This window comes from Melanostigma gelatinosum, assembly GCF_949748355.1.
Source record: "Melanostigma gelatinosum genome assembly, chromosome: 10".
Lineage (NCBI taxonomy): Eukaryota > Metazoa > Chordata > Actinopteri > Perciformes > Zoarcidae > Melanostigma > Melanostigma gelatinosum.
Window position 1 is genome coordinate 784,272 of NC_136643.1, and position 24,923 is coordinate 809,194.

General features: G+C 41.8%; 1 protein-coding gene across 1 annotated transcript; it reads right to left on the reverse strand.

Moving 5' to 3' along the window:
- Positions 1-1,029: 1,029 nt before the first annotated feature.
- marco (macrophage receptor with collagenous structure) lies at positions 1,030-24,696 on the reverse strand. The gene is made up of 11 exons (XM_079276815.1): positions 24,500-24,696; positions 15,988-16,086; positions 15,664-15,809; positions 12,463-12,580; positions 11,799-11,852; positions 6,477-6,566; positions 5,330-5,407; positions 4,238-4,273; positions 3,628-3,687; positions 3,316-3,480; positions 1,030-1,917 (listed from the first exon to the last, which is right to left on the reverse strand). Exons 1-11 carry the CDS (start codon positions 24,606-24,608, stop codon positions 1,787-1,789), a joined length of 1,086 nt encoding a protein of 361 aa, XP_079132941.1. The 5' UTR covers positions 24,609-24,696; the 3' UTR covers positions 1,030-1,786.
- Positions 24,697-24,923: the final 227 nt, after the last annotated feature.

Genomic DNA, 24,923 nt, shown 5'->3' on the forward strand with positions numbered 1-24,923 from the left:
TTACAATATCAACTGGATGAAGTGGGATGAAGAGACGTGGCTTAAACCAAACTCCGATGTTGTGATTCAGGTATACGTATGTGTTACAAATGTCTCTGTGATGTATCGAATGCAACATCACAGATAGTCCAGCGTCGCCTACAACGAGCGCGTCAGCCAGGTGACGAGAGGGAAAGACAGCCTCAGGGCGGCTTCTTTAACGGGACGTTTAACGGGACGCACCGGAAGGGACGGAGAAGGGTAATGGCGGAGGATGCGCGAGCGTTGTTGGGCTTTGAACTTACCACAAATGTGTTCTTGCTATTGTCATATTTAAATGTAAATTCAATCATTTCAGAATTTGTAATGAAGCCGTGTGGAATTTACATAAAAGTATGAAAACAGAACAAAAACATTTAGTGACGCTACTTACTGTTAGAGAGTTTCTGAAAATATGAATAAGGGTTTTATAATTACATTTTTTATAGTTTTCTTTTTATTATTTTTGCTTATTACTATTATTTATATTTATACAGTGTATTGTGTCTTTTTATGCTGGTATTGATACATATTTTAATTATTTATTGATTTAAATTTTTTGTTTTCCTATTGCATCATGGTCAATTTATTCAGTGTTATAATTCTGTAGATTTGTTTATTTCTATGAACTTTATTTGGTGTGCATTAATCTCTTCACCTAGTCTCCATCTTTGTCTTGTTTCTGTTGTCAATCATTTGTAAAGCACTTTGAATTATATTTGATTTGATTGAAAGGTGAATTTGAACTGATTTATAAATCATATATCTTCCAGACAGCTAGATACGGATGGTTGGATGGGTTCGGGTTAGCGTTCATGTTTTCTTAAATAACTTGCTAACACGATATATGTACCTTTGTTGGAGTGTATGGAGGAATTAAAACCCACATGAAAGAAAGCATTCATCTTTCAGTCTTATTCGGAATATGGGCAAGAACACTTACAACAACAAATGATCCTCAAAAACAAACAAAAGATTTCACCTGGCAAAATATAGCCAAAGACAAGGAAGTTAAATGAGATCTTTGTTGAGCTGTTTTATTCATAAACACAGGAGAGACATCACTTGCCTCTCAGGGCTTCCTTATAGAAGTTATGAAGGTGATATCAGACATAAAAGGTAACTTCTTAAACAATCGAAGTGATTACTACTTTAAGTCTCGTCTGTGATGTGAACTCGACATTAGTATCAATATGTTCCCTGAGACTTGGAAAACGTGACCGAGCCGTGTCAGAAACCATTTCTCAGCACGACTCCTGTCCGAGCGCTTCATCTTTGCTGACCTTTGCAGAATCAGGTGTTGCGTAATGGATGGAAGGTGATGGCAAACATGTCACTGAAAGGAAGAGCGGCCCAGTGGACGAGGATGATTAATGAGGAGAGCGCAACACGGCGCAGCGCAGCCTCATTGGGAGATGTTAGTGCAGAAATGATGCCTGTTGAGTGATATTAGCATGATTTTGTGTTGACAGTACACTGTCATTTAGGCTGGTGTGTGAAGTAATATTGTGAAACTTCTAACTGAATGCAGTTTGATGCAGTGTTTTATGAATATGTAATGAGATACAGCTGTGAACATCATTATAGTGGCACTGTTGTATGCTTATATCGCCAGTGAGCCGTGTGCATGTAATGTGTGCGTATATATCTTTACATGTGTGTGTGTGTGTGTGTCTGATCCCTGCCAGTTCACTTGTCCCTGCATGCTTATTAAACTGTACAAGGCTTGGAACACATTTGAGTTGTTGGTCTTCGGTGTGGTGTCAGTCTAGGCACAGTGCACTCCGGCATCCTCGTCGTGTTGGCAGTTGTTGACACCAACTCCTTTGTGTCGGCAGCTGAAGATGTCGGACTCTGTTCCTAAACATTTGAGCTCATCCAGCCAGATCCTCCCAGCCCCTACAGAAGGAAGCCGTGAGAAGAAAACATGCATTCATCACATGCTTTTCTCGATATTAAAGTGCAATAACAAAGGTTACGTGTTAGCAGTGGTGGAGGAAGTACTTTCATCGTTTACTTCAGTGCAAATAGTGAAACCACAAGGTACAGTTACTGTTAAAAGTTCAATCTTGCATTCAAAATCGTATGTAAGTAAAAGTAGAAGATATTACTGGTAAAGGAAGAGTATATACTGCTGCGTAGCTTCATTTAATGTCACATCATAATTTGTTGGTTTATGATATTTTGTATTTTCACACAGGTTATTTTTTCTTCCTTTTATATTTTGTTTTGTAATTACTTATTTACTAATATTAAAGTCGGTGTAGACCATTTTAAAGTTCAAAACAATGCAATAGCTTATCAAGCTACGCACGAGCATGAAGCAGCAAACATGAAAGGAACCGTTGATGATGCTTTCAGTGAGTGGCTAGAATACAGACGCTAGTGGCCATACAGGAGCAGATATATACATATAGCGTGGAATGTTACAAGCATGCAAGTCACTCGATGCTTCCTGCTCCGTTATGCTGTAACGAGTGACCGTGTTAACCGGTGACTCAGCCGGATGCGTTGGTGGTCGCACGTAGTGAAGGGAGCCGTTGAGCAGAACATGAAGGTGTCCTCGTGAAAGCCCTCAATCCTCTTAAAGTACAGACTCGTCTGTTTATCATCGACACCAACCAGTTACTGTTACTACGAGCAACAACGGATGCATTCGACTGAAGGCCACACACCTGATGCTCTGAATCAGTGCTGAGGGAATTCTGTAGAAACTGAGTGACAACCAAACATGCTGCAACACTTTTCATTGAGTATAAGCTGCTAACTCGTCTCAATGGCTGCTTCAAAATGTCTCTTCCATTGCTGAAATGCACACAAATATTTTTGAGGACGCTGTCTGTGAAAGGGTCTACAGTAGCCGACTGTGATCTGTCTCAATAAATACAGTTTGAAAAACCTTATTTGAGGAAAAGTTAAAGAGCAGTTTAACCATCTGTCCAGTACTTCCATCGACAGCACACATTGGTGCTGTCGATGAGCGCTGGACAGGAGGAATGCTTACAGACTAAAGTGTGAACTTGTCCTTCAGTGTACAGACGTTTTCTCACGTTTTCGTTCAAATAAAGTGATTTCGGTCGTCTGGATAAAGTGCTGGATTGTTAACAACCTGTCTTCTCTTGTTTGGCCCACAAAGGAGAGAAAGTAGAGGGAGGGTCAGCGTCACAGTGTGCTCATGGAGAAATTGTATTATATCACTGCTGCTGTCATTATTATGTGAACTGATTTGTCTCTTTCTATGTCTGCTGTGGGAAACAGATCCTCCTCATCTGACATGATGTGATGGAGACTTCTTACCCGGGCTGGCAGTGAAGGTGGAAATGGCAGTTTGGAAGCCCAGCATTTTACAGATCACCTTGCCATCCACGGTATCAAAGCCGTCATCACACACGGTGCCCCAGACGCCATTGTGCTTCACCTCCACTCGCCCTCGGACTCTCCCCGGCACAAGACGCACAGTTACTGTGGTGACACAACGTACAGCTGTTTAAAGTCAGACGTATTCCATATTCAAAGTGGCATTTTAGCAGTTTGTTTTCGTTAGTAGTAGCTTTTGAAAATATCTCTTGTTCTCAACACTGCTCTCAGGTCAGTCATGTGATGACTTACACTCTGGTGGGGTTCCTTGGTCTCCCTTGTCTCCTTTGGGACCTGGTGGTCCAGGACGACCTGTGGAGGAAAAATGTTCAAATAATCTTCCAACTGGTATGAACTGAATCCATCAACTGAAGATGTTACACAGTACAGAAGGCTCATCGTCTTTATCTTCTGTAACTCACCAACGGCTGAGTGATTACATACGTCAACATCTACTCGACTCTTTCACAGTGAAACACAGACCTGGGGCCAGAAGCTTGCATAGATTCACCACTAAAGCTGTGTGTACATGAGAGAAATATATTCATACGCATTCTTTTCGGTATCTTGCCCGAGGACGCTTCGACATGCGGACTGGAGCAGCCTGGAGTTGAACCGCAGACCTTCTGATTCTGATGCTTATGTTGTCGTTGATGTGTTGAGATTAGGGTTGTAACAATATGTGTGTTTGTATTGAACAGTTCGGTTCTGGACCTTTGGTTTGGTACACGCCATTCTTTCAGTATATTTGGGAGGAAAAGTTTCTTTCCACCGAGTTGTTATTTGATGTTTTCTGTCATTTCAAATGCTTTGCACAATAAATCACATATGGAAGAAACCTGTTCGGTTAGTACACACTCACCTTCAGTTCCATTGAAAGCAGGGGGTCCACTTATACCTGAGGACAACAACATGATATCTCTTCAAAGACAGTTGCTGGACATCACTGATATGTAGCCAATAAATAAACGTGAGTAGATTAAATCTATAGTTTAAAGTTAAGTCATGTTTAGAGCTTTGATCGTCAACCAAAACATGTTTTGAATCACTGGACCATAACGTTAAATATGATTGCAGCAGTTGAGTCAGTGCTAACTGAAGCACCCTGGAATAAAAACACAACAAGCATGGATGTGTTCATCATGAGACGAAGTTTCACTCTTAAGCACCCGGAGTCCATGACAGTGAAATCAGTCTACAGCAGTGGTGGCTGTCAGGGCCTGCAAAGCCTTCTCTGCTGGCCTAAACAGAATCACAAAGTTATATCTATTTTATCATTTAATAATTGTTCTTAAATACACTCCATGTATGATAATATTTCCCATTATCTCATGTTCTCATTGCACAGCTGCTGTCTTCCTCAGTTGCTCTGCTTCCAGTGCAGCTTGTTTTAAGTAGAGCTTTTATCCAATCAGATCTCACCTCTGTGTCTCTAGGTAGAACAGAGCCAGAGGCTGCAGACTCTCAAGTGCATCATGTGCACTTTAAGTGAACGGAGACGATGTTGTTGATTGTCATCGTGTTCAACCAATCAGATCTTTAGTTTGACATGTTGGGCGTATTCTTTGACGTGTCAGAGCATTCGCGGTGGTCTACAAGTACGTCAGCATTAACGTGCGCTGTGATTGGTCAGTGGGCTAGTGTGACTGCAGCTAGCAGAAGTTAGTATTAGTAGTAAGAGTTCAAGTTGAAAGATATGTAAGAAGTTATGACATTGACGTGACATTTTTAACGTTTTGCTTGGTGTACACACGAATGCACGCACACACATGACAAATCTCATGGTCTTCCTGGCCGAATAAAGAGGAAATATTGGCTCATTATGTCAGGATACATGTCGTTTTATTTTATGTTAGCAGGGAGACCCGCCATGCCTAGTCAGTGGCAAGCACCACCATGTGGATAGAAACTACACGGTGGTGCTATGAATTCTTTAAAATATCCAAACCCTTACCTTGGGCCCCGGGTTCTCCCTTCTCTCCCCTTGCACCTGGTCCTTGATTCCCAGGGGCCCCTGGGAGCCCAAGTGGACCTGCATTCACACACACACACACACACACACACATGTTTTGGTGCAAATATATATATATTTCATAAATGCAAGCTGTGCATATTGTTTCATTCATTTCATGCTGTGTCAGCAATATAACAGATGATACCCAGAATTTAAAAGAGGAAGAGAAACTGAAATTCATAATTTCATAACTGCAATCTGCTGATACATTTTCCATCGAGGAACTGAACCTCTGTGAAGTCATCTGGTGGCCGTTCAGTATTTACACACACAGGAACACGTTTTTTCCCTGAACACACATTTTTCCCTTCAGCGCTGCCCTGGTTATAATAAAGCTATTTTTATAGAAAGAGAACTTTTTAAAAAACAGTTATTTAACGTATTTATCCATAAAATATGTTCATTAAAAAACGACAAATGACCGATGTTCGGCTGCTCGTAGCAGCTGCCGGAGAACATTCACTGCCACGCAGCATCTCATGCGCCTCCCTTTCCCTCGCGATGCTCTTTATTCACTGGGTCCGCTTCGACCAGAGAAACGTGCCGCTGATGAGGACAATCAGAGCAAAGCAACTCTAACCGTGGCAACAAATGTGTCTGTTAACATGTAGATCTTTAGCAACAGTAAGCTTAACCTTAATGCAATATTTAAGCATTTTGATAATTAACACAAAACACAAAGCACAGCTGTGGTGATGGGAAAGTCATTCGTTTTGCAGTTATGTGGTGATAAACCAAAGATACCACGAGGGTCCAGGTGACTTAAATTCCAAATTGTTTGCAAATATTGTCTATGATGCTTTATAATAAAGTAATGAAGTTGCCATGCGTTGCCTGAAGCAGACCGATTTTAAAGAGTTTGTCACATCAGTGAGTCCAGCTTTGTCTGGATGTTGCAGCTTGTTTTTCATTCGTCAGCTCTGGTGAGCTCTGAAGTTTCCTCCAGCATGTCATCTACTATGGATGGGAGACCCGTTTCTGATGGAGCCTCATTTTGTGTTTTAAGCTCCTTTTCAAAAAAACATATCTACAACTATAATAATAACAACAAGTACATTATTCCACAGATAATCGCAATGAAACCCACCAACTTCACCAGCAACTCCCTGCACCCCAGGTTGGCCTTTGAGTCCCATTTCACCCTTTGGTCCTAGAGGGCCAGCAACACCACTGTCACCTTGAAAGAAAATGAATGACAGGTGTGTGATCTACTGATGAACTGTATCTTCTGCTGCTCATCACTACTACTGAAGCATGCTGAATAATGCACACAAACAGTGCCGTTGGATAAGGCTGTACACCAGTCAGGGGTCACTACCCAAGTCCAGAGTTTAGAACTTCTTTAGACTACACACATGCATCATATGAATACATTTAATCACACGTCCTTGCAAGTCCAGCTGAACGAGATTGTAAACGAATAAAATTCCGATGTTAGGTCTTGGAGGCCACAACGCTCATTACATCCCACTATACTGACACGCCCCACAACGCTCATTACATCCCTCTATACTGACACGCCCACAATGCTCATTACATCCCTCTATACTGACACGCCCACAACGCTCATTACATCCCTCTATACTGACACGCCCACAATGCTCATTACATCCCTCTATACTGACACGCCCACAATGCTCATTACATCCCTCTATACTGACACGCCCACAATGCTCATTACATCCCTCTATACTGACACGCCCACAACGCTCATTACATCCCACTATACTGACATGCCCCACAACGCTCATTACATCCCTCTATACTGACACGCCCACAATGCTCATTACATCCCTCTATACTGACACGCCCACAACGCTCATTACATCCCACTATACTGACACGCCCACAACGCTCATTACATCCCACTATACTGACACGCCCACAACGCTCATTACATCCCACTATACTGACATGCCCCACAACGCTCATTACATCCCTCTATACTGACACGCCCACAATGCTCATTACATCCCTCTATACTGACACGCCCACAATGCTCATTACATCCCACTATACTGACACGCCCACAACGCTCATTACATCCCACTATACTGACATGCCCACAACGCTCATTACATCCCTCTATACTGACACGCCCACAATGCTCATTACATCCCTCTATACTGATACGCCCACAACGCTCATTACATCCCACTATACTGACACGCCCACAATGCTCATTACATCCCACTCTACTGACACGCCCACAACGCTCATTACATCCCTCTATACTGACACGCCCACAACGCTCATTACATCCCTCTATACTGACACGCCCACAATGCTCATTACATCCCACTCTACTGACAAGCCCACAATGCTCATTACATCCCACTCTACTGACACGCCCACAATGCTCATTACATCCCACTATACTGACACGCCCACAATGCTCATTACATCCCACTATACTGACACGCCCACAATGCTCATTACATCCCACTCTACTGACACGCCCACAATGCTCATTACATCCCACTCTACTGACACGCCCACAATGCTCATTACATCCCACTATACTGACACGCCCACAATGCTCATTACATCCCACTATACTGACACCCCCACAATGCTCATTACATCCCACGATACTGACACGCCCACAATGTTCATTACATCCCACTCTACTGACACGCCCACAATGCTCATTACATCCCACTATACTGACACACCCACAATGCTCATTACATCCCACTATACTGACACGCCCACAATGCTCATTACATCCCTCTATACTGACACGCCCATAACACTCATTACATCCCACTATACTGACACGCCCACAACGCTCATTACATCCCACTATACTGACACGCCCACAATGCTCATTACATCCCACGATACTGACACGCCCACAATGCTCATTACATCCCTCTATACTGACACGCCCACAATGCTCATTACATCCCTCTATACTGACACGCCCACAACGCTCATTACATCCCTCTATACTGACACGCCCACAACGCTCATTACATCCCACTATACTGACACGCCCACAACGCTCATTACATCCCTCTATACTGACACGCCCACAATGCTCATTACATCCCTCTATACTGACACGCCCACAATGCGCATTACATCCCACTACACTGACACGCCCACAATGCACATTACATCCCTCTATACTGACACGCCCACAATGCTCATTACATCCCACTATACTGACACGCCCACAAGGCTCATTACATCCCACTATACTGACACGCCCACAATGCTCATTACAAACCTCTATACTGACACGCCCACAATGCACATTACATCCCTCTATACTGACATGCCCACAATGCTCATTACAAACCTCTATACTGACACGCCCACAACGCTCATTACATCCCACTATACTGACACGCCCACAAGGCTCATTACATCCCACTATACTGACACGCCCACAATGCTCATTACATCCCACTATACTAACACGCCCACAATGCTCATTACATCCCACTATACTGACACGCCCACAATGCACATTACATCCCTCTATACTGACACGCCCACAACGCTCATTACATCCCACTATACTGACACGCCCACAATGCTCATTACATCCCACTATACTAACACGCCCACAATGCTCATTACATCCCACTATACTGACACGCCCACAACGCTCATTACATCCCACTATACTGACACGCCCACAATGCTCATTACATCCCTCTATACTGACACACCCACAATGCTCATTACATCCCTCTATACTGACACACCCACAATGCTCATTACATCCCACTATACTGACACGCCCACAATGCTCATTACATCCCTCTATACTGACACACCCACAATGCTCATTACATCCCTCTATACTGACACACCCACAATGCTCATTACATCCCACTATACTGACACGCCCACAATGCTCATTACATCCCACTATACTAACACGCCCACAATGCTCATTACATCCCACTATACTGACACACCCACAATGCTCATTACATCCCTCTATACTGACACGCCCACAATGCTCATTACATCCCACTATACTGACACGCCCACAATGCTCATTACATCCCTCTATACTGACACACCCACAATGCTCATTACATCCCACTATACTGACACGCCCACAATGCTCATTACATCCCACTATACTGACACGCCCACAATGCTCATTACATCCCTCTATACTGACATGCCCACAATGCTCATTACATCCCTCTATACTGACACGCCCACAATGCTCATTACATCCCTCTATACTGACACGCCCACAATGCTCATTACATCCCTCTATACTGACACGCCCACAATGCTCATTACATCCCACTATACTGACACGCCCACAATGCTCATTACATCCCTCTATACTGACACACCCACAATGCTCATTACATCCCACTATACTGACACACCCACAATGCTCATTACATCCCACTATACTGACACGCCCACAATGCTCATTACATCCCTCTATACTGACACGCCCACAATGCTCATTACATCCCTCTATACTGACACGCCCACAACGCTCATTACATCCCTCTATACTGACACGCCCACAACGCTCATTACATCCCTCTATACCAGGGGTGGGCAATTATCTTTTCCATGGGGCCACATGAGAAACAGAAAATATTATGGAGGGCCAGGCCAAAAGGCTGAACTCAATTCTGCATAATATTAATTATATTTATTTATAAAAGCAGTATATAGCATTGTTTTGACAAGCTGGTAAGACTGGTAAGAGTACTGCATGTTATGATTAAGCAATGAAAAAACGAGGTTCCCTTACAAAAAATGTAATTTATTCAATAAAACACCAAAACAAACTAAATGTGAACATTTTTACCATTTGTGACTCATATTAGTGATCATTTTCAGGCACATTCACCCCAAAACACATTTTGAGTTCCATATACTGTTGGAAAGAGGTTCTTAGCTTTCTAAAGACACCACAATATTGTCTTTGTACTCCAAATAGTAAGATACATCATATTATAACGATTGTCACTGAACTGTGATTTTGAGAAAAAGGCCTCCAAAGAAAGTGTCCCAGTTCACTGCTAATTGGTGCCTTTACATGCCAGCATTTCTAGTCTAACCACCTCATTTGATTTTTCTCAGTTCTTTTTTCTTGTTCAGTGAGAGAAATCTTGTCTCTGTTGGGCTTTCACAAGTGCATCAAAGTCAGGTTGAATGTCTGAGGTGGAGATGCGAAGCACAGCTGCCAGATGATCATCAGTGAGAGAGGATCTATACCTGGATTTTGTAAACTTCATCACTGAGAATGTTTGTTCACATATGTAGGTAGAGCCAAAGAGAACCAACATCCAACCAACAACAAGAACTCTCGAATCTCTGCTTTCAGCTCCCATCATCTTTTTAGCATTTTGCCCAGGCTGAGCCATCTGACAGCTGTGTGGTAGCCAATGTCACTATGTTCAGTCTCATGCTCCTCCAAAAGTGAAACAAACTGTGATTCAATGCTCGTGCCCTGATGAAGTTAACTATTTTAGTTACAACATCAATAACATGCTTCATTTTTAGCACTGACTTGCACAACACATGCTGATGTATAATACAATGCAAAAATACCAATTTCTGATCTGGGTCGATTTCAGTCACTTTATCTTGCATACGTTTCAAAAGTCCGACATTTTTCCCGGTCAGACTTGGACAGCCGTCCGTTGTGACACCTACCAGTCTGTCCCATTTCAGTCTGACCGATGTCTCCAAAATCCTAAAGACTCATCGTATGAGGATCACAAATATATAAAGTGCATGGCAATCTGAGGCAGTTTGGGGACGAAGTAAGGTTGGTACTAGTTTTCCTAGAGCTAGGGCCAGAGCCAGGATCTTTAGAAACATACGGTCATGACTCCAGTGCAGACCCTACACCCTTTCGTGATTCAGTTCACTCTTTCATTTGATCTTCTGTAAGTTAATCACAAGATGGCCTATTGTTGCAAACCCTTCTCTACACTGCAAGATAATCAGTCTGGTACGGATATACTGAATCTTTATTCATTTATCTAAATATTTGGTCATTTGTCAGCAAGGGTAAAAGTCCAGCCCTGATAGGGTCTCATGTCGTAAACGTCAGTGTACTGACTAAGTTGTGAGGGTGTGAAATAATGGCTGCAGCCTCTTTATCAGCCCGTTTTCATCAGACGTCTGACAAGAGATGACAGGTCATCAACGCCAGGATCATTGGCAGACCAGCAGCTGAAAGCTAATGCTTCCTGAACACGTACACAGCTTTGCTGTATCAGCTAAAACCAGATTCACTTCTCGTTTGGTGGTTTCATGAGCTCAGAGGTTGGCTCGAGGCTCTAAACTGATTTCTCCACTCTAATATCAGACCATCAAATCTGGTTATTGTTGAGATGCTGACCACACTTTTCATATGTAACTGATTTTAACTTCAGCTTTAACTCCTCTCTCCATGACTCACCTTTGATGCCTCTCTCTCCGGGCGTGCCTGTATGCCCATCTGTTCCCGGAGGTCCTGAGGGCGGGCACACACACACACACACACACACACACACACACACACACACACACACACACACACACACACACACACACACACACACACACACACACACACACACACACACACACACACACACACACACACACACACACACACACACACACACACACAACAATGGCCAGGTTGATGAACTCTGCCCTTCAAATTCTGTCCAGGTTGTTACAGTTTTATGCTTTGCAGCTTAACCTTAACAGTCAGCCTTAAACCTAAAATCCTTCCTCAATATGCTAAAACCACAGAATGCTCTTTGTGATAAATGCTCATTTTCCTGACATTGTGACTTCAAGTATATACTCTCGCACACAAACAGATTCAATTCAATTTATTTTTGTACAGCCCAAAATCACAAATCACAAATTTGCCTCAGAGGGCTTTATAATCTGTACACATATGACATCCTCTGACCCGGAACCCTCACATGAGAACAGGAAAGACCAGAGGGGGAGCAGAGAGGAGGGTCCTCTATCAGGATGGACCGAAGACTGATAGACGTCATGTGTACAGAATGAACAACAGAGCAGAGTTACAACACATTCAACAGAATACACAGATGTGTGTGTACCTGGTATGAGGCTGATGGTTGTCACTTTGCCCTCCAGGTTGTGGGTGCTGGTGTTGAGCAGGTTCAGGTCAGACAGCAGCCTGCCCAGCTGACCCTCCTCTCCACACAGGCTGCTGACCTGTTGTCAGGTAAACCAACAGAAACGGTTGTGTTAATGTTGTAAAACACGATCTCAGCAATTAAATGAACATTTGCAAAATACATTGACCAACACAAAGTGTGTTCAGACAGAGAGCGAAACACTTTTTCTTTCTTGCATCATCACACAGATTTGACGCTGTTAAATTCGCCCCAAATGGAAAGATGGAAAAAGAACAGTTTGTGGTTTTGGGGGAGTTAGATGCCAGACATTGTAGCCATCAGCCCATAGTCTACTTCTGTGCAGCACCTCTGGCTAAACAGTCAGTTAGCACGTTTTGGTTGAAACAAACTTTTTTTCAATGATCATACATAACATTTGACATCTGCATTTAACCCACCCTAAGTATGTAGGAGCAGTGGGCAGCTGTGAAGCGTCCCGGGGAGCAACATGGTGTCTCACTCAAGGACAATTTTGAGTACTGTGACGGGTTGTATATGGACCCAAATACAGCACACGAGACTCCAGGAAGCGTTGGCTTATGTTATTACATTATAAACTTAACAGGTACAGAATGAGACACAGATACAGTGGGCAGAATTAATCAGAATTAATCAGAATTAAGTCAGGAACAGAAGGCTGGTGGGTTTACCGGTAGATCAGGGGAAGGCAGGTTCCATAACAGGTTCGATCAGTCGGCGATAGAGCTGGACAGTCTGCCATTAAAGTGGCTGACAAGTAGCGTGAGGAGGGTGTGGAGCTGAACTGTGACAGATACACAACGGACTGCCAACCTTGTGATTACTGGCAGGGGCGGACTGGGGGGAAAAAGTGGCCCGGGAGTTACTGTCAGACCGGCCCACTCAATACACGGCGCGCTGCCCACTCAATGCACGGTTTTTGCAGCAGCTCACTCTTTTCTGCAACACCGTCTATGATTTTCTCACTGTCCAGCATCTGCAAAACATCTGTCTGAGTAGCCATCAACATAAAAGCCTCCAGGTGCTGTTGAGAGAGCGAGCTCCTGAGCCTGTTTTTGATATATTTCAGCGTCGAAAAGCTTCGCTCGCATGCTACCTGTGTGACAGAGAGGATAATCAGGAACCTGTATGCAAGGCCTATGATGTGGTATGCATCTGTCAGGAGGTTGTACTGCTTCAGAACTCGGTAGCAACAGATTGGACAGTCCTTGCAAGATGAGCACTTTTTGTAAACCATCTCTGCCTCATCTTCAGCCTCATCTTCAGCATCCTCCGGTCCGGGTTCTGTTGTCTTGGTTGTGTACTCCTCAAATACTGATGCCTTCAGCCTATCCCACTGTCGTGCCAGACGTTTGAGCTCGCTTTGTAACTCGCATAGTCAAATCAACGTAATTAACACAATGACAGCCACAAAGTCATAAGAACCAGTCACATATATTCATATGACAACAAAGCACATCAATCCAGCAGACCTGCAGCGGATCCACGCATTCCACCACACAAGAGCACGAGCCATCAAATATTATTCATAAAAACGTTACTGCAGATGTAAAAAAACAAACGCAGTTTGTCACTTACCAAATTCTTTGTTGACAAAGAATTTAATCCCAGTACATCGTTTCAGTTCCAGTAAGAAGTCCTTCTCGATTCATGGACGCCGTGACAGTCGAGCCGCCCCTGTATTTCGCCGGTCTACGGCGGCCATTCGCACCTCCGCGGCCCCGCCCCGACCGTCGCCCGGCACGAGCGCACGGCGCAGACCGCGGTTATGGAGAAAAGTTTTTAAAAGCACCGTAGTGTCCAGCCGTGCTATGGCGTCCTCGGATCGCGAGGAGTAGTATAATGTCAGTTTATACTGTTGATGCAGTTTTCACTGATTATTGACTTTCGGTATTAGAGTCAATTGAACGTGTTCTGTGAAGCATATAATATAGTCGGGGCCGGCGATGTCAGAGACCGGCCCAAACCCCGTCGGCCTACCGGGGATTCCCCCGGTATCCCCGATGGCCAGTCCGCCCCTGATTACTGGACGATCCACTGTACCCACTGAGCCACAGGCAGCCCGATAACGAACAGGCGTCGCCTTCTCAGCGCTGTTGCTTTCCCCTGCGCATGCTGTGTTGTGAAGACTTCTTCCGTGCCCTTACGGCTGCACTTGCAAAATATAACAGCCGTGCAACCATCATTCTGCTCACAAGCAGTCCACAGGCGAAGAAGTAATGAAGACGAAGAGGTCTAGCGGTGTCCGTCCTTGTACTGGCGGCCAGATGGGCTACATGTCGGACATTCACCTGAGCTGCAAACGATGCCTCGGCACTGTTGATGTTGGGCTAGCACTTATCCTGCAGGGTACTTGCTATTTCTGTGCAGTTCACAGTGAGTTGCCATCTGAATGAGGCAGAAGTGTCCCACGACTCTGCTTCATCTCAGTATGTCGTACACACATGAAACATAAGAAGGAAGCAGCCGCTGTTCGTTCATTACAGAAGCCACTCGCATGGTGTGGCTCTGTCAAAGCAGCGTTTGTCTGACTGGCTGTGTGACGCCATCACACAAACTGCACCGCAGCAGGAGAGGAGCCTCTGCAGGGTGTTGGGGCGCACTCCAAGAGAGCGTTATCCTCATCCATGGCCTTCCTCAGAGGGATGACAATGGCAGACATCTGCGCAGTGGCATGCAGGGCTTCTCTGTGCCCTTTCATTCATTTCTATCTGCAAGATGTATCTGAGTCGTCCCGGACTCATTCAGTGTTAAATGTGCTAGATGGCAGATGAAGTGTTGCCCGATCTGGCACTTTTATGCACGTGACACACGGCATGCCTCTTATCCAATCATGGTGAGTAAGTGGGTTGCATGGGGACCATTATTATACATAATCTACAACCCACTGACTGGCCAAGCTAATTCCTCCGAGTTCCAGTCTTTATTCTAAGATAGGCTTCAGACTCCAACTCTAGTCAGCACACACACATGAATGAGATTGATATGGTTCTTCTTATCTCACTCCTATAGGCCTCACCGACTTTTTATCATTGAAAAACTGGATAAACAGTTAAAGTAAAAATGAAACAATAAACATGTACTACCTATATACAAAAGTAAAAAGTTCAGTAAAATGTTCCATATGAACAGCAAGAGGACCTGGCTCTCCAGGGCCCATAGATGGCCCTTCAGGGTCTTGGTTTCTTCACTGTTGTTGTGGAGGAGAGTTTGGATGTGGTCATCATGAGATTGGATGGGATTGGACGTCAGCTTTTCCAACCTGGGATTCGACTCCAACGTGATAACTGGGACAGAGGAGAAAAACAACAAGCATGTTTCATCAGCAGGCCTGCATAATGACATCAGTTTGAGTTAGTGAAACAAATATCCAGAGTACAAACTGGCATAGAAATATGTTCCTCTTCAATACATCACATTTAAATATATGTGTCAACAAATCATAACATCTGTAAGCAGTCATACCTTTATGAATGAGAAAAGCATTAAGGAAGGTCTGCAAGATGAGGAAAACAACAATCACAATAAAACACCAGTGTCTTCTGGGCCGTGCCGGCTTCAGATCTGAAACACAAACAGGAAACTGCATCAACGCACCAGAATGGGATCAAACTCCTGCAGCACACTTGTATCCTTGGACGATCATTGAGGTGACAACAAGCAGCCTGGTTCATCCAGCAGATGCGAACGCTTTCATACATTTGCAACGCTCTGAGCACAACATATTTGGACAACTAGTGGAAATTGTCAGCTGTCAATCACAATGAAAACCTAGTGAGAATTATTTTTGTTGGCAGAAATTTCATGAAAGTGACACAAAACCAAAGTGATTGAGAGTGATTAGGCAAACAGCTGTCCTGTATCTGCGGACACACTATTTAAGAAATGGAAAACCATCCTGACACAATTCACAACTGGGCTGATCTATAAATCGTGAGATGAGCGGGTTTGTGTAGAAATGAACATTCCCGGCCATTTTTACTGCCATTTCCGCATCACTAAATGCATTTGGGCGGAGTTCACGGGCTATCTCATTCTTTCCATTTCCTCACATCGGTTATACAACCAGAATGTGCTACCCTATAAGTGGGCTACAACTACCAGAACATTACCAACAATTAGAGTAGATGTCTCCATAATTGAAGGCGTTGCAACAACCCCGTTTCATAGACATGTTTTAAAAGGCTCGTGGAGGCTCGTTAAGCCGATTAGTAGCCTTGTAATGTGAACAAAGCGCTGATAGTGTTGTGTCATATATTTGAGATTCAACTTTTGTGTAGAATAATAAACTGAAATGGATCAGATATGACATGAACATCACTTGTCAGCTGTTCCTTTTTAGCACATTGTCTAACTTTATCACCAGAATAATGCATTGAAGGAATAAATATCTAATAACATCATTAAAAGTCTTGTGTGTTTTATGTCTGGCATATATGTGTTGATAAAATGATGTGAGTTACATGTTCTATTAACATGTTGAGAGATTTTGTTATCTGCAAAGTTTGAAGACGAGCCTCGTTGTTCCAGTGATGGAGACACCATCACACTGCCTCCACCAGAAGGTGTTCCTCCATCGGTGCAGCAATCAGCATAGCGTTCTCCCCGTCTCCTCCACACTGTGATCCTACGATCCAACTTCCTTATGCAGAATCTGGACTCATCGCTCATAAACCTCATGGACTCATAACGTTCCTCCACATGTTCAGGTTCCGGTGCAGGTGTTGCCGACACCGGCGCAAACGGGCCTGACGGTCGATAGCAACAGCGGAATAAGCTGTTTGGCAGAGAAGATTTGGCAAATTGTTCATGGGCGCAACGCACATACTCAGCTGTGCTGCTCATCCCACAAATGCATGTTCCTTATGAATGTGTTTGAAAGGTAAATAAACAGGCTTTCCAACGGTATCACATTTATTGCCAAGAATCAGTTACAACAGAGAAATAATCTACCAAACACAAATTTACGAACTTTTTGTTCGATGTTTAGATGTAACTGCAACTTGACTGATTGGCGGATGTATTCTTTATTGCTACTGGCTAAACCAAACTGACTTGTCCATGTGGAGCCGTTGACAGCGGTGTCTGGTGTTATATAGGCCTTTATCACAAAGACATTTTGAAATGCTCAGGTGTAAATTATAAAATGGCTGAATTCTATTGAGCAGCTTCAGTTTCATATCCTGGTATTGTTCACGCAGCTCACTGTCACACTGGCTGACTCTGAGATAGAACAGAGTCATCTTTATTGTTCGTAACACTTCCGCTTTGATGTCAAACATCTGCTTTGAAAAAGTCTATTCATCCAAATTAGTTTGGGAATTTACATCAAAGATACAACGATTAATTCTTTAACTTTTTCAAAATAGCCCCAAATTTCAATTCCACGGGGAGCCTGTTGTCATATTCAACTCCGATTGAAACATCTCCTAAACGTGGTCAGACTTAATACGCCAGCAGTTAAATCACTCCTTCTGAGGTTAGAAGGTTTTTAAATAATATGAGTCATGTCTAATTATTTGATGACAATCCACTTTACCACCACTAAAACAATGAGCTCATTAATAATTTTATTTTCACATGCACCCACATTTCTTATTAAATACTTTTAAGACGTTTACTTATTAATTGACTTGTGTTTTTTCAAGTGTGTTTGTATGTGTTAAAAAGTGTTCTATGTGTATTATATCATATCCCTGTATCTTGGCTGCAATCTGCCGTCCCTCCAGGACCTGTTCGCTTCAAGGACCCTGAAGCGAGCACGAAAGATTGTTGCTGACCCCTCCCAACCTGGACATGATCTATTTGTGCCCCTTCCATCTGGCAGGAGGCTGCGGTCCATCAGAACTAAGACCACACAAACAGTTTCTTCCCGTCGGCATTCGGGCTCATGAACAGAGCCCGGGTCCCCCACTGACTCTGTCATCCCACCCAAGGCGCTGCTCCGGAAGGTTGGTGACTTCATCCTCGAGGTTGACGGCTGCTCCATCTCCCCATCTCCTGAAGTCCGCAACCTGGGTGTCATCCTGGACTCCACCCTTTCCTTCAAGTCCCACATCAAGTCCGTCACCAAAACTGCCTTTTTCCATCTCCGGAACATTGCCAGACTCCGACCGTCACTCTCGGAGTCTGTTGCTGAAACCCTGGTCCATGCATTTGTCACCTCCCGCTTGGACTACTGCAATTTGATAGTTAAATGTTATTTGATAGTTAAATGTTATTTGATTGTTAAATGTTATTTGATAGTTAAGTGTTATTTGATAGTTAAATGTTATTTGATAGTCAAATGTTATTTGATAGTTTAATGTTATTTGATAGTTAAGTGTTATTTGACAGTTAAGTGTTATTTGATCGTTTATGTAATTTGATTGTTAAATGTTATTTGATAGTTAAATGTTATTTGATCGTTTAATGTTATTTGATAGTTAAGTGTTATTTGACAGTTAAATGTTATTTGATCGTTTATGTAATTTGATTGTTAAATGTTATTTGATAGTTAAATGTTATTTGATCGTTTATGTAATTTGATTGTTAAATGTTATTTGATTGTTAAATGTTATTTGATAGTTAAATGTTATTTGATACTTAAATGTTATTTGATAGTCAAATGTTATTTGATGGTTAAATGTGATTTGATAGTTCAGTGTTATTTGATAGTTATATGTTATTTGATAGTCAAATGTTATTTGATGGTTAAATGTGATTTGATAGTTAAGTGTTATTTGATAGTTTATGTTATTTGATAGTTAAGTGTTATTTGACAGTTAAGTGTTATTTGAGCGTTTATGTAATTTGATTGTTAAATGTTATTTGATAGTTAAATGTTATTTGATAGTTAAATGTTATTTGATAGTTTATGTTATTTGATAGTTAAGTGTTATTTGACAGTTAAGTGTTATTTGAGCGTTTATGTAATTTGATTGTTAAATGTTATTTGATAGTTAAATGTTATTTGATAGTTAAATGTTATTTGATAGTTAAGTGTTATTTGATAGTTAAATGTTATTTGATAGTTAAGTGTTATTTGATAGTTAAGTGTTATTTGATCGTTTATGTAATTTGATTGTTAAATGTTCTTTGATAGTTATATGTTATTTGATAGTTAAATGTTATTTGATAGTTTATGTTGTTTGATAGTTAAATGGTATTTGATAGTTTAATGTCATTTGATAGTTAAATATAATTTGATAGTTTATGTTATTTGATAGTTTGTTATTTGATAGTTACGTGTTATTTGACAGTTATATGTTATTTGATTGTTAAATGTTATTTGATAGTTTATGTTGTTTGATAGTTAAATGTTATTTGATAGTTAAGTGTTATTTGATTGTTAAGTGTTATTTGATAGTTTATGTTGTTTGATAGTTAAATGTTATTTGATAGTTAAGTGTTATTTGATTGTTAAGTGTTATTTAATCGTTATATGTTATCTGATAGTTCATGTTATTTGATAGGTAAGTGTTATTTGATAGTTAAATGTTATTTGATAGTTAAGTGTTATTTGATTGTTAAGTGTTATTTAATCGTTATATGTTATCTGATAGTTCATGTTATTTGATAGGTAAGTGTTATTTGATAGTTAAATGTTATTTGATAGTTAAGTGTTATTTGATTGTTAAGTGTTATTTAATCGTTATATGTTATCTGATAGTTCATGTTATTTGATAGGTAAGTGTTATTTGATAGTTAAATGTTGTTTGATAGTTTATGTTATTTGATAGTTTATGTTATTTGATCGTTAAATGTTATTTGATAGTTAAATGTTGTTTGACAGTTAAGTGTTATTTGATAGTTTAATGTTATTTGATAGTTTATGTTATTTGATAGTTTAATGTTGTTTGATAGTTTATGTTATTTGATAGTTTATGTTATTTGATCGTTAAATGTTATTTGATAGTTAAATGTTGTTTGACAGTTAAGTGTTATTTGATAGTTTAATGTTATTTGATAGTTAAGTGTTATTTGATAGTTAAGTGTCATGTGATAGTTAAGTGTTCTTTGACAGTTAAATGTTATTTGATAGTTAAGTGTTATTTGATAGTTAAGTGTCATGTGATAGTTCATGTTATTGTTTATTCTTGAATGTTATGCACCTTCCGCCACGACAAATTCCTTGCAGGTGAAAAGTTGCTTGGCAATAAACGGTTCTGATTCTGATTCTGATCTTGTGTTATTATTGTGTATTTGTGTCTTTTATGCAGAGCTGTGTTTGTTGCATACAGAGGAAGCCATATTCTGTACAATTTGTAAAGTCCTTTGAGCCAAATTTGTGATTTGTGATATTGGTCTGTACAAATGTAATTGAATTGAATGGAATATAGATCTTCAACCTGAAGATCACTTTTGAACTTTTTATTGTGAGATTTAGAGCCATCTAGTGGTGGCGTTGCAGATAGCAAGCAACAACACATCCATCCGCTCACCTTTCCCCTCCAAGCGTTCATGTCTGTAAACATGTTCATGCTTGTTGAACAGCGCATATAGTTGTCTTCAACTTGAATTAAAGCTGCGAGCAGCGATGAGCGGGCCCTCGCAATATGCACGTCGGGGTGGCGGCGGGACTCCGGCCTGCGCGGCCGAGAACGTCCGCGACCGTTGGACGGCGCGAGGACTCTGGTTGATGCTGCCATTCAGTTCTGTGACCATCAGACACTGCATGCAGGTTTAGAGCATGGCCCCAATATACTTTTATTTAAGTTCATATGTGATACATGTTCCTCCCAAATTTCATACATCTAGGTGAAACGTACTGCGAGGGCTGCTTCGTCGAAATTTTGTAGGGGGCGCTATTGAGCCGATTTGCCACTTTGAAGCATTAAAATCACATTAGATAACAACATTTTGGGCTTTAAATGTGTATGCCAAGTTTGCTTATGTTTTGAGCATTTTTAGCCCCTCAAAACACCTGAATATTTCACGGTGAAGAATGCGTCGCCACGGCAACAGCTTTTCACGAAACAACAAGCTTTGAGTAACTTTTCATCACAAAGGTCTTTAGACTGTACCGACCAAATTTGAAGTTGATCTGATTAATTCCCTAGGAGGAGTTCGTTAAAGTGCAGCGCCTGGAAATGACAAAAACGACACTAGAAATTCATAAGAAATGCAAAATGGCTGACTTCCGGTTGGGTTTAGAGCATGGCCCCAAGAGACTTTTATTGAAGTCCATATGTGATACAAGTTCCTACCAAATGTCATACATCTAGGTCAAACATACTGCGAGGGCTGCTTCATCGAAATTTTGTCGGGGGCGCTATTGAGCCGATTTTGCCACTCTGAACCAATAAAATCATATTCTGTAACTACATTTCGGCCTTTTAATCTACTTGCCAAGTTTGCTTATGTTTCGAGCATTTTTAGCCTCTCAAAATGACCTTCGTTGTTAACGGCGAAGACTGCATCGCCGCGGCAATGGCGTTCGACGCAAACATCAAAAGCTTCATGATCTGGCATTATGAACTTCTTGTGTTTGTCTGGAACAAATTTGATATTGATTTGATTGACCTACTAAGAGAAACAAGCCAAAGTATAAAGACTTTAACTTCCTGTTACCAGTAGGTGGCGCTATGACTATGATTCAAAATTGGCCTGCAGATGTCTTCAGGCCTGGAGTCTAATCAAGCATGTGAAATCTGGTAAAGATCTGATGATGTGGAGTCGAGTTACATCAGTTTATTCGTTCATGGCGAAGGATCGAAATTCGCCGAGCCGCCACGTCGCCGCCCTTCAGTAACTTCTTACAATCTTCACAACGAAGCATTATCAAGGTCTTAAGGCTTGTTTGACAACATTTGAGAGGGATCTGATTAATCTGTGAGGAGCAGGATGTCAAAGTACGCAGCGTACAACCTCCGGTTGCCACTAGGTGGCGCTATCACTATGATTCTAAATTATCATATAGATGTGTTCCGGGTCAGGATGTTATGACATATGAGAGATTTGGAGCAGATTCGACAATGTACGGCCGAGTTACAACAACTTCCTGTTTCGTGGCGAATGGTGTTTCTTTGACGCCACGCCACGGCCACATAGTTCGATAACTTTTTGATCTTTGAGTAACTTTCACTGCCAAGGTCTCAAGAGCAGACTAGCCGAATCTGAAGTCAATCGGGTCAAATCTCTGGGAGGAGTTCGTTAAAGTATGACGCCTTGAAACGGTCAAACAACGTCATAAAAGTAAAAATGGCCGACTTCCTGTTTGGTTTACGTGCCAAATTTCACAAAATTCCCAATATCCCAAGCACCTCCTTTTTGCCATGAAAGTGCAAAAATAAGAAGAAGAAGAATAATAAGAAAAAACATTAGAAATACAATAGGTCCTCTGCTCCGACTACGTCGGTGCTCGGGCCCTAATGATCTTCACTTCACCTGGTTCCCTTTAATATCTCCACCGCAGCACTGCACCTCTGCTCACCTCCGTGTGCGTGTTGTAGTGTCTATGTGTGTGTGTGTGTGTGTGTGTGTGTGTGTGTGTGTGTGTGTGTTGCCCCGACAGAGAGAGCAGAGGAGATGCATGCTGCAACGTGATAATAAGGGACACCAAAATATAAAAAGTATCAACAGAAAGCACCAGTAAGGTTGCGGCTTATCAAGACTCCGGTCTTTAAATATGTTGCACTGGCCCTTTAAATCCCGGTTGTGGCCCTTTATGCAGATAACTCAGAAGGTGAACGGCTCTGACTGCAGCTAGTTTGTTCGCTATGGGCTACTGTAGAAACTTGGAGGTGCAACATGATGGACTCCGTCGCTCCCTATGTAGATACATGGCGTTATCTAAGCTTCAGGTCATTTGCATTGTTGTGATAATATATCCCATTTCTGCCAATTAAGCCCTCTAAATGTTACACACTGTTCCTTTAAGGAACGATGTGGGTCTACAACAGATGTCTATGTAGCAGACATGTTGACCTACCACAACAGTAATAGCTCAGGCTTGACTAATATGAACTGCTCGTTCCACCTACTGAAACATCTGCTGTGACGGAGGCTTGTTTAGTGCGTCACTGCTGTAAGGTTGGTTTGTCAAAGTATCATTTCGAAAAAGAAATACCAAAAGCTGCGAAGGCGGGAGGAGAATTTAAACTCTCTTGGTAATTCATTACTTTCTTTGTATGGAGGGAGATGCTTTAATTAACATATTGTTTGATGTTGAAAACATTTGGAAATATTTTCTTACTTCACAGTAAAGGGTTACAGTTAGTCCCCTGACAACATGGCCTTATGTTTGGATTGCTGCCATAACTATCATACACTGAAGTCTTATAAATACAAATAAACAATGTTTATCACTGTCAAAATACTAAAGAGGTGTCAGCATTAAGCAGCTGGCCAATCAAAGCCCACAGGTGCATCATCGAAAGGCTGAAGAAGGAAACAGTGAAACTTTACAGGAAACTGATTCTTTTGTTTTGATTGTCTCTGGAGTGCCTCAAGGATAAGTTCATCTTATTTTCTATTTATATGCTTAATAGTCTTTCTTGATCTCTTTCCACGTTTATGTGGACGAAACTAAACAATGGGATATTCTCCTCCTCAATATAATGAAGTTAGTTCATGCCTGCTTGTACGAGAGGCTGAAAGTCTTCATTTGGTGGACAAGGCCCTCACCATGCAACTGTATACATGTAAATAGAATAAGACCCAGAGCTTCTCATTATTAGACCCAGTTTAACAAAGGTAATTCAACATTTATAGATTACATTCGACCAATTCTATCATTAGAAAGTGTTTAGAAATTAATCCATGTTTTGTGTCATCATCATAAATCATTATACTCCTGTTGAGGAGTTATACTCAAGTATTCACAAGTTACAACCTATCAGGTTCTAACATGCTGCAGCAAATGAGTTGAGTTGTTGTGTCCATGTACTCAATTAAAGTCGGCATGTTCCTATAATAAAATCCGATCCATCGGGTTACCATGTTTTCTCTCACAAGTGCCAATAGCAGCTCAATGTGTTTGTTGTGAGACACTCACCGTCAGGCTGGAAGCTGTAGAGGTCAGTGCTGCTGTGTGACATGTCAAACAGAGGGTTGCTCTGGGTGAATGAGACTCCATCCCTCGTCTGATCCACTGATGTCTCCATGTTCTCCAGAGTCCACAATCACCTTCACTTCCTACTTCAGGAACTCTTATATCACACAGTGCACGGTGTTGGGGAAACACAATCCACCCCAGATTGCAACAGAAGCTGTGAAAGAACTCACATGGACTGAAGGAGAGGAAGTAACTACATCTGATTTGTAGCTGAGGTGGCCAAAATCCAGCAGCTCAGCCGTGCAGTGGAGTAGAATGAGGAAGCTGTTACTCACATTACATTATTATGTTACTGTAATAGCACATTTCTACATCGTATATCTTTCTACTCAGTATATTGTATTCATGCATAAGTACTTCTGCT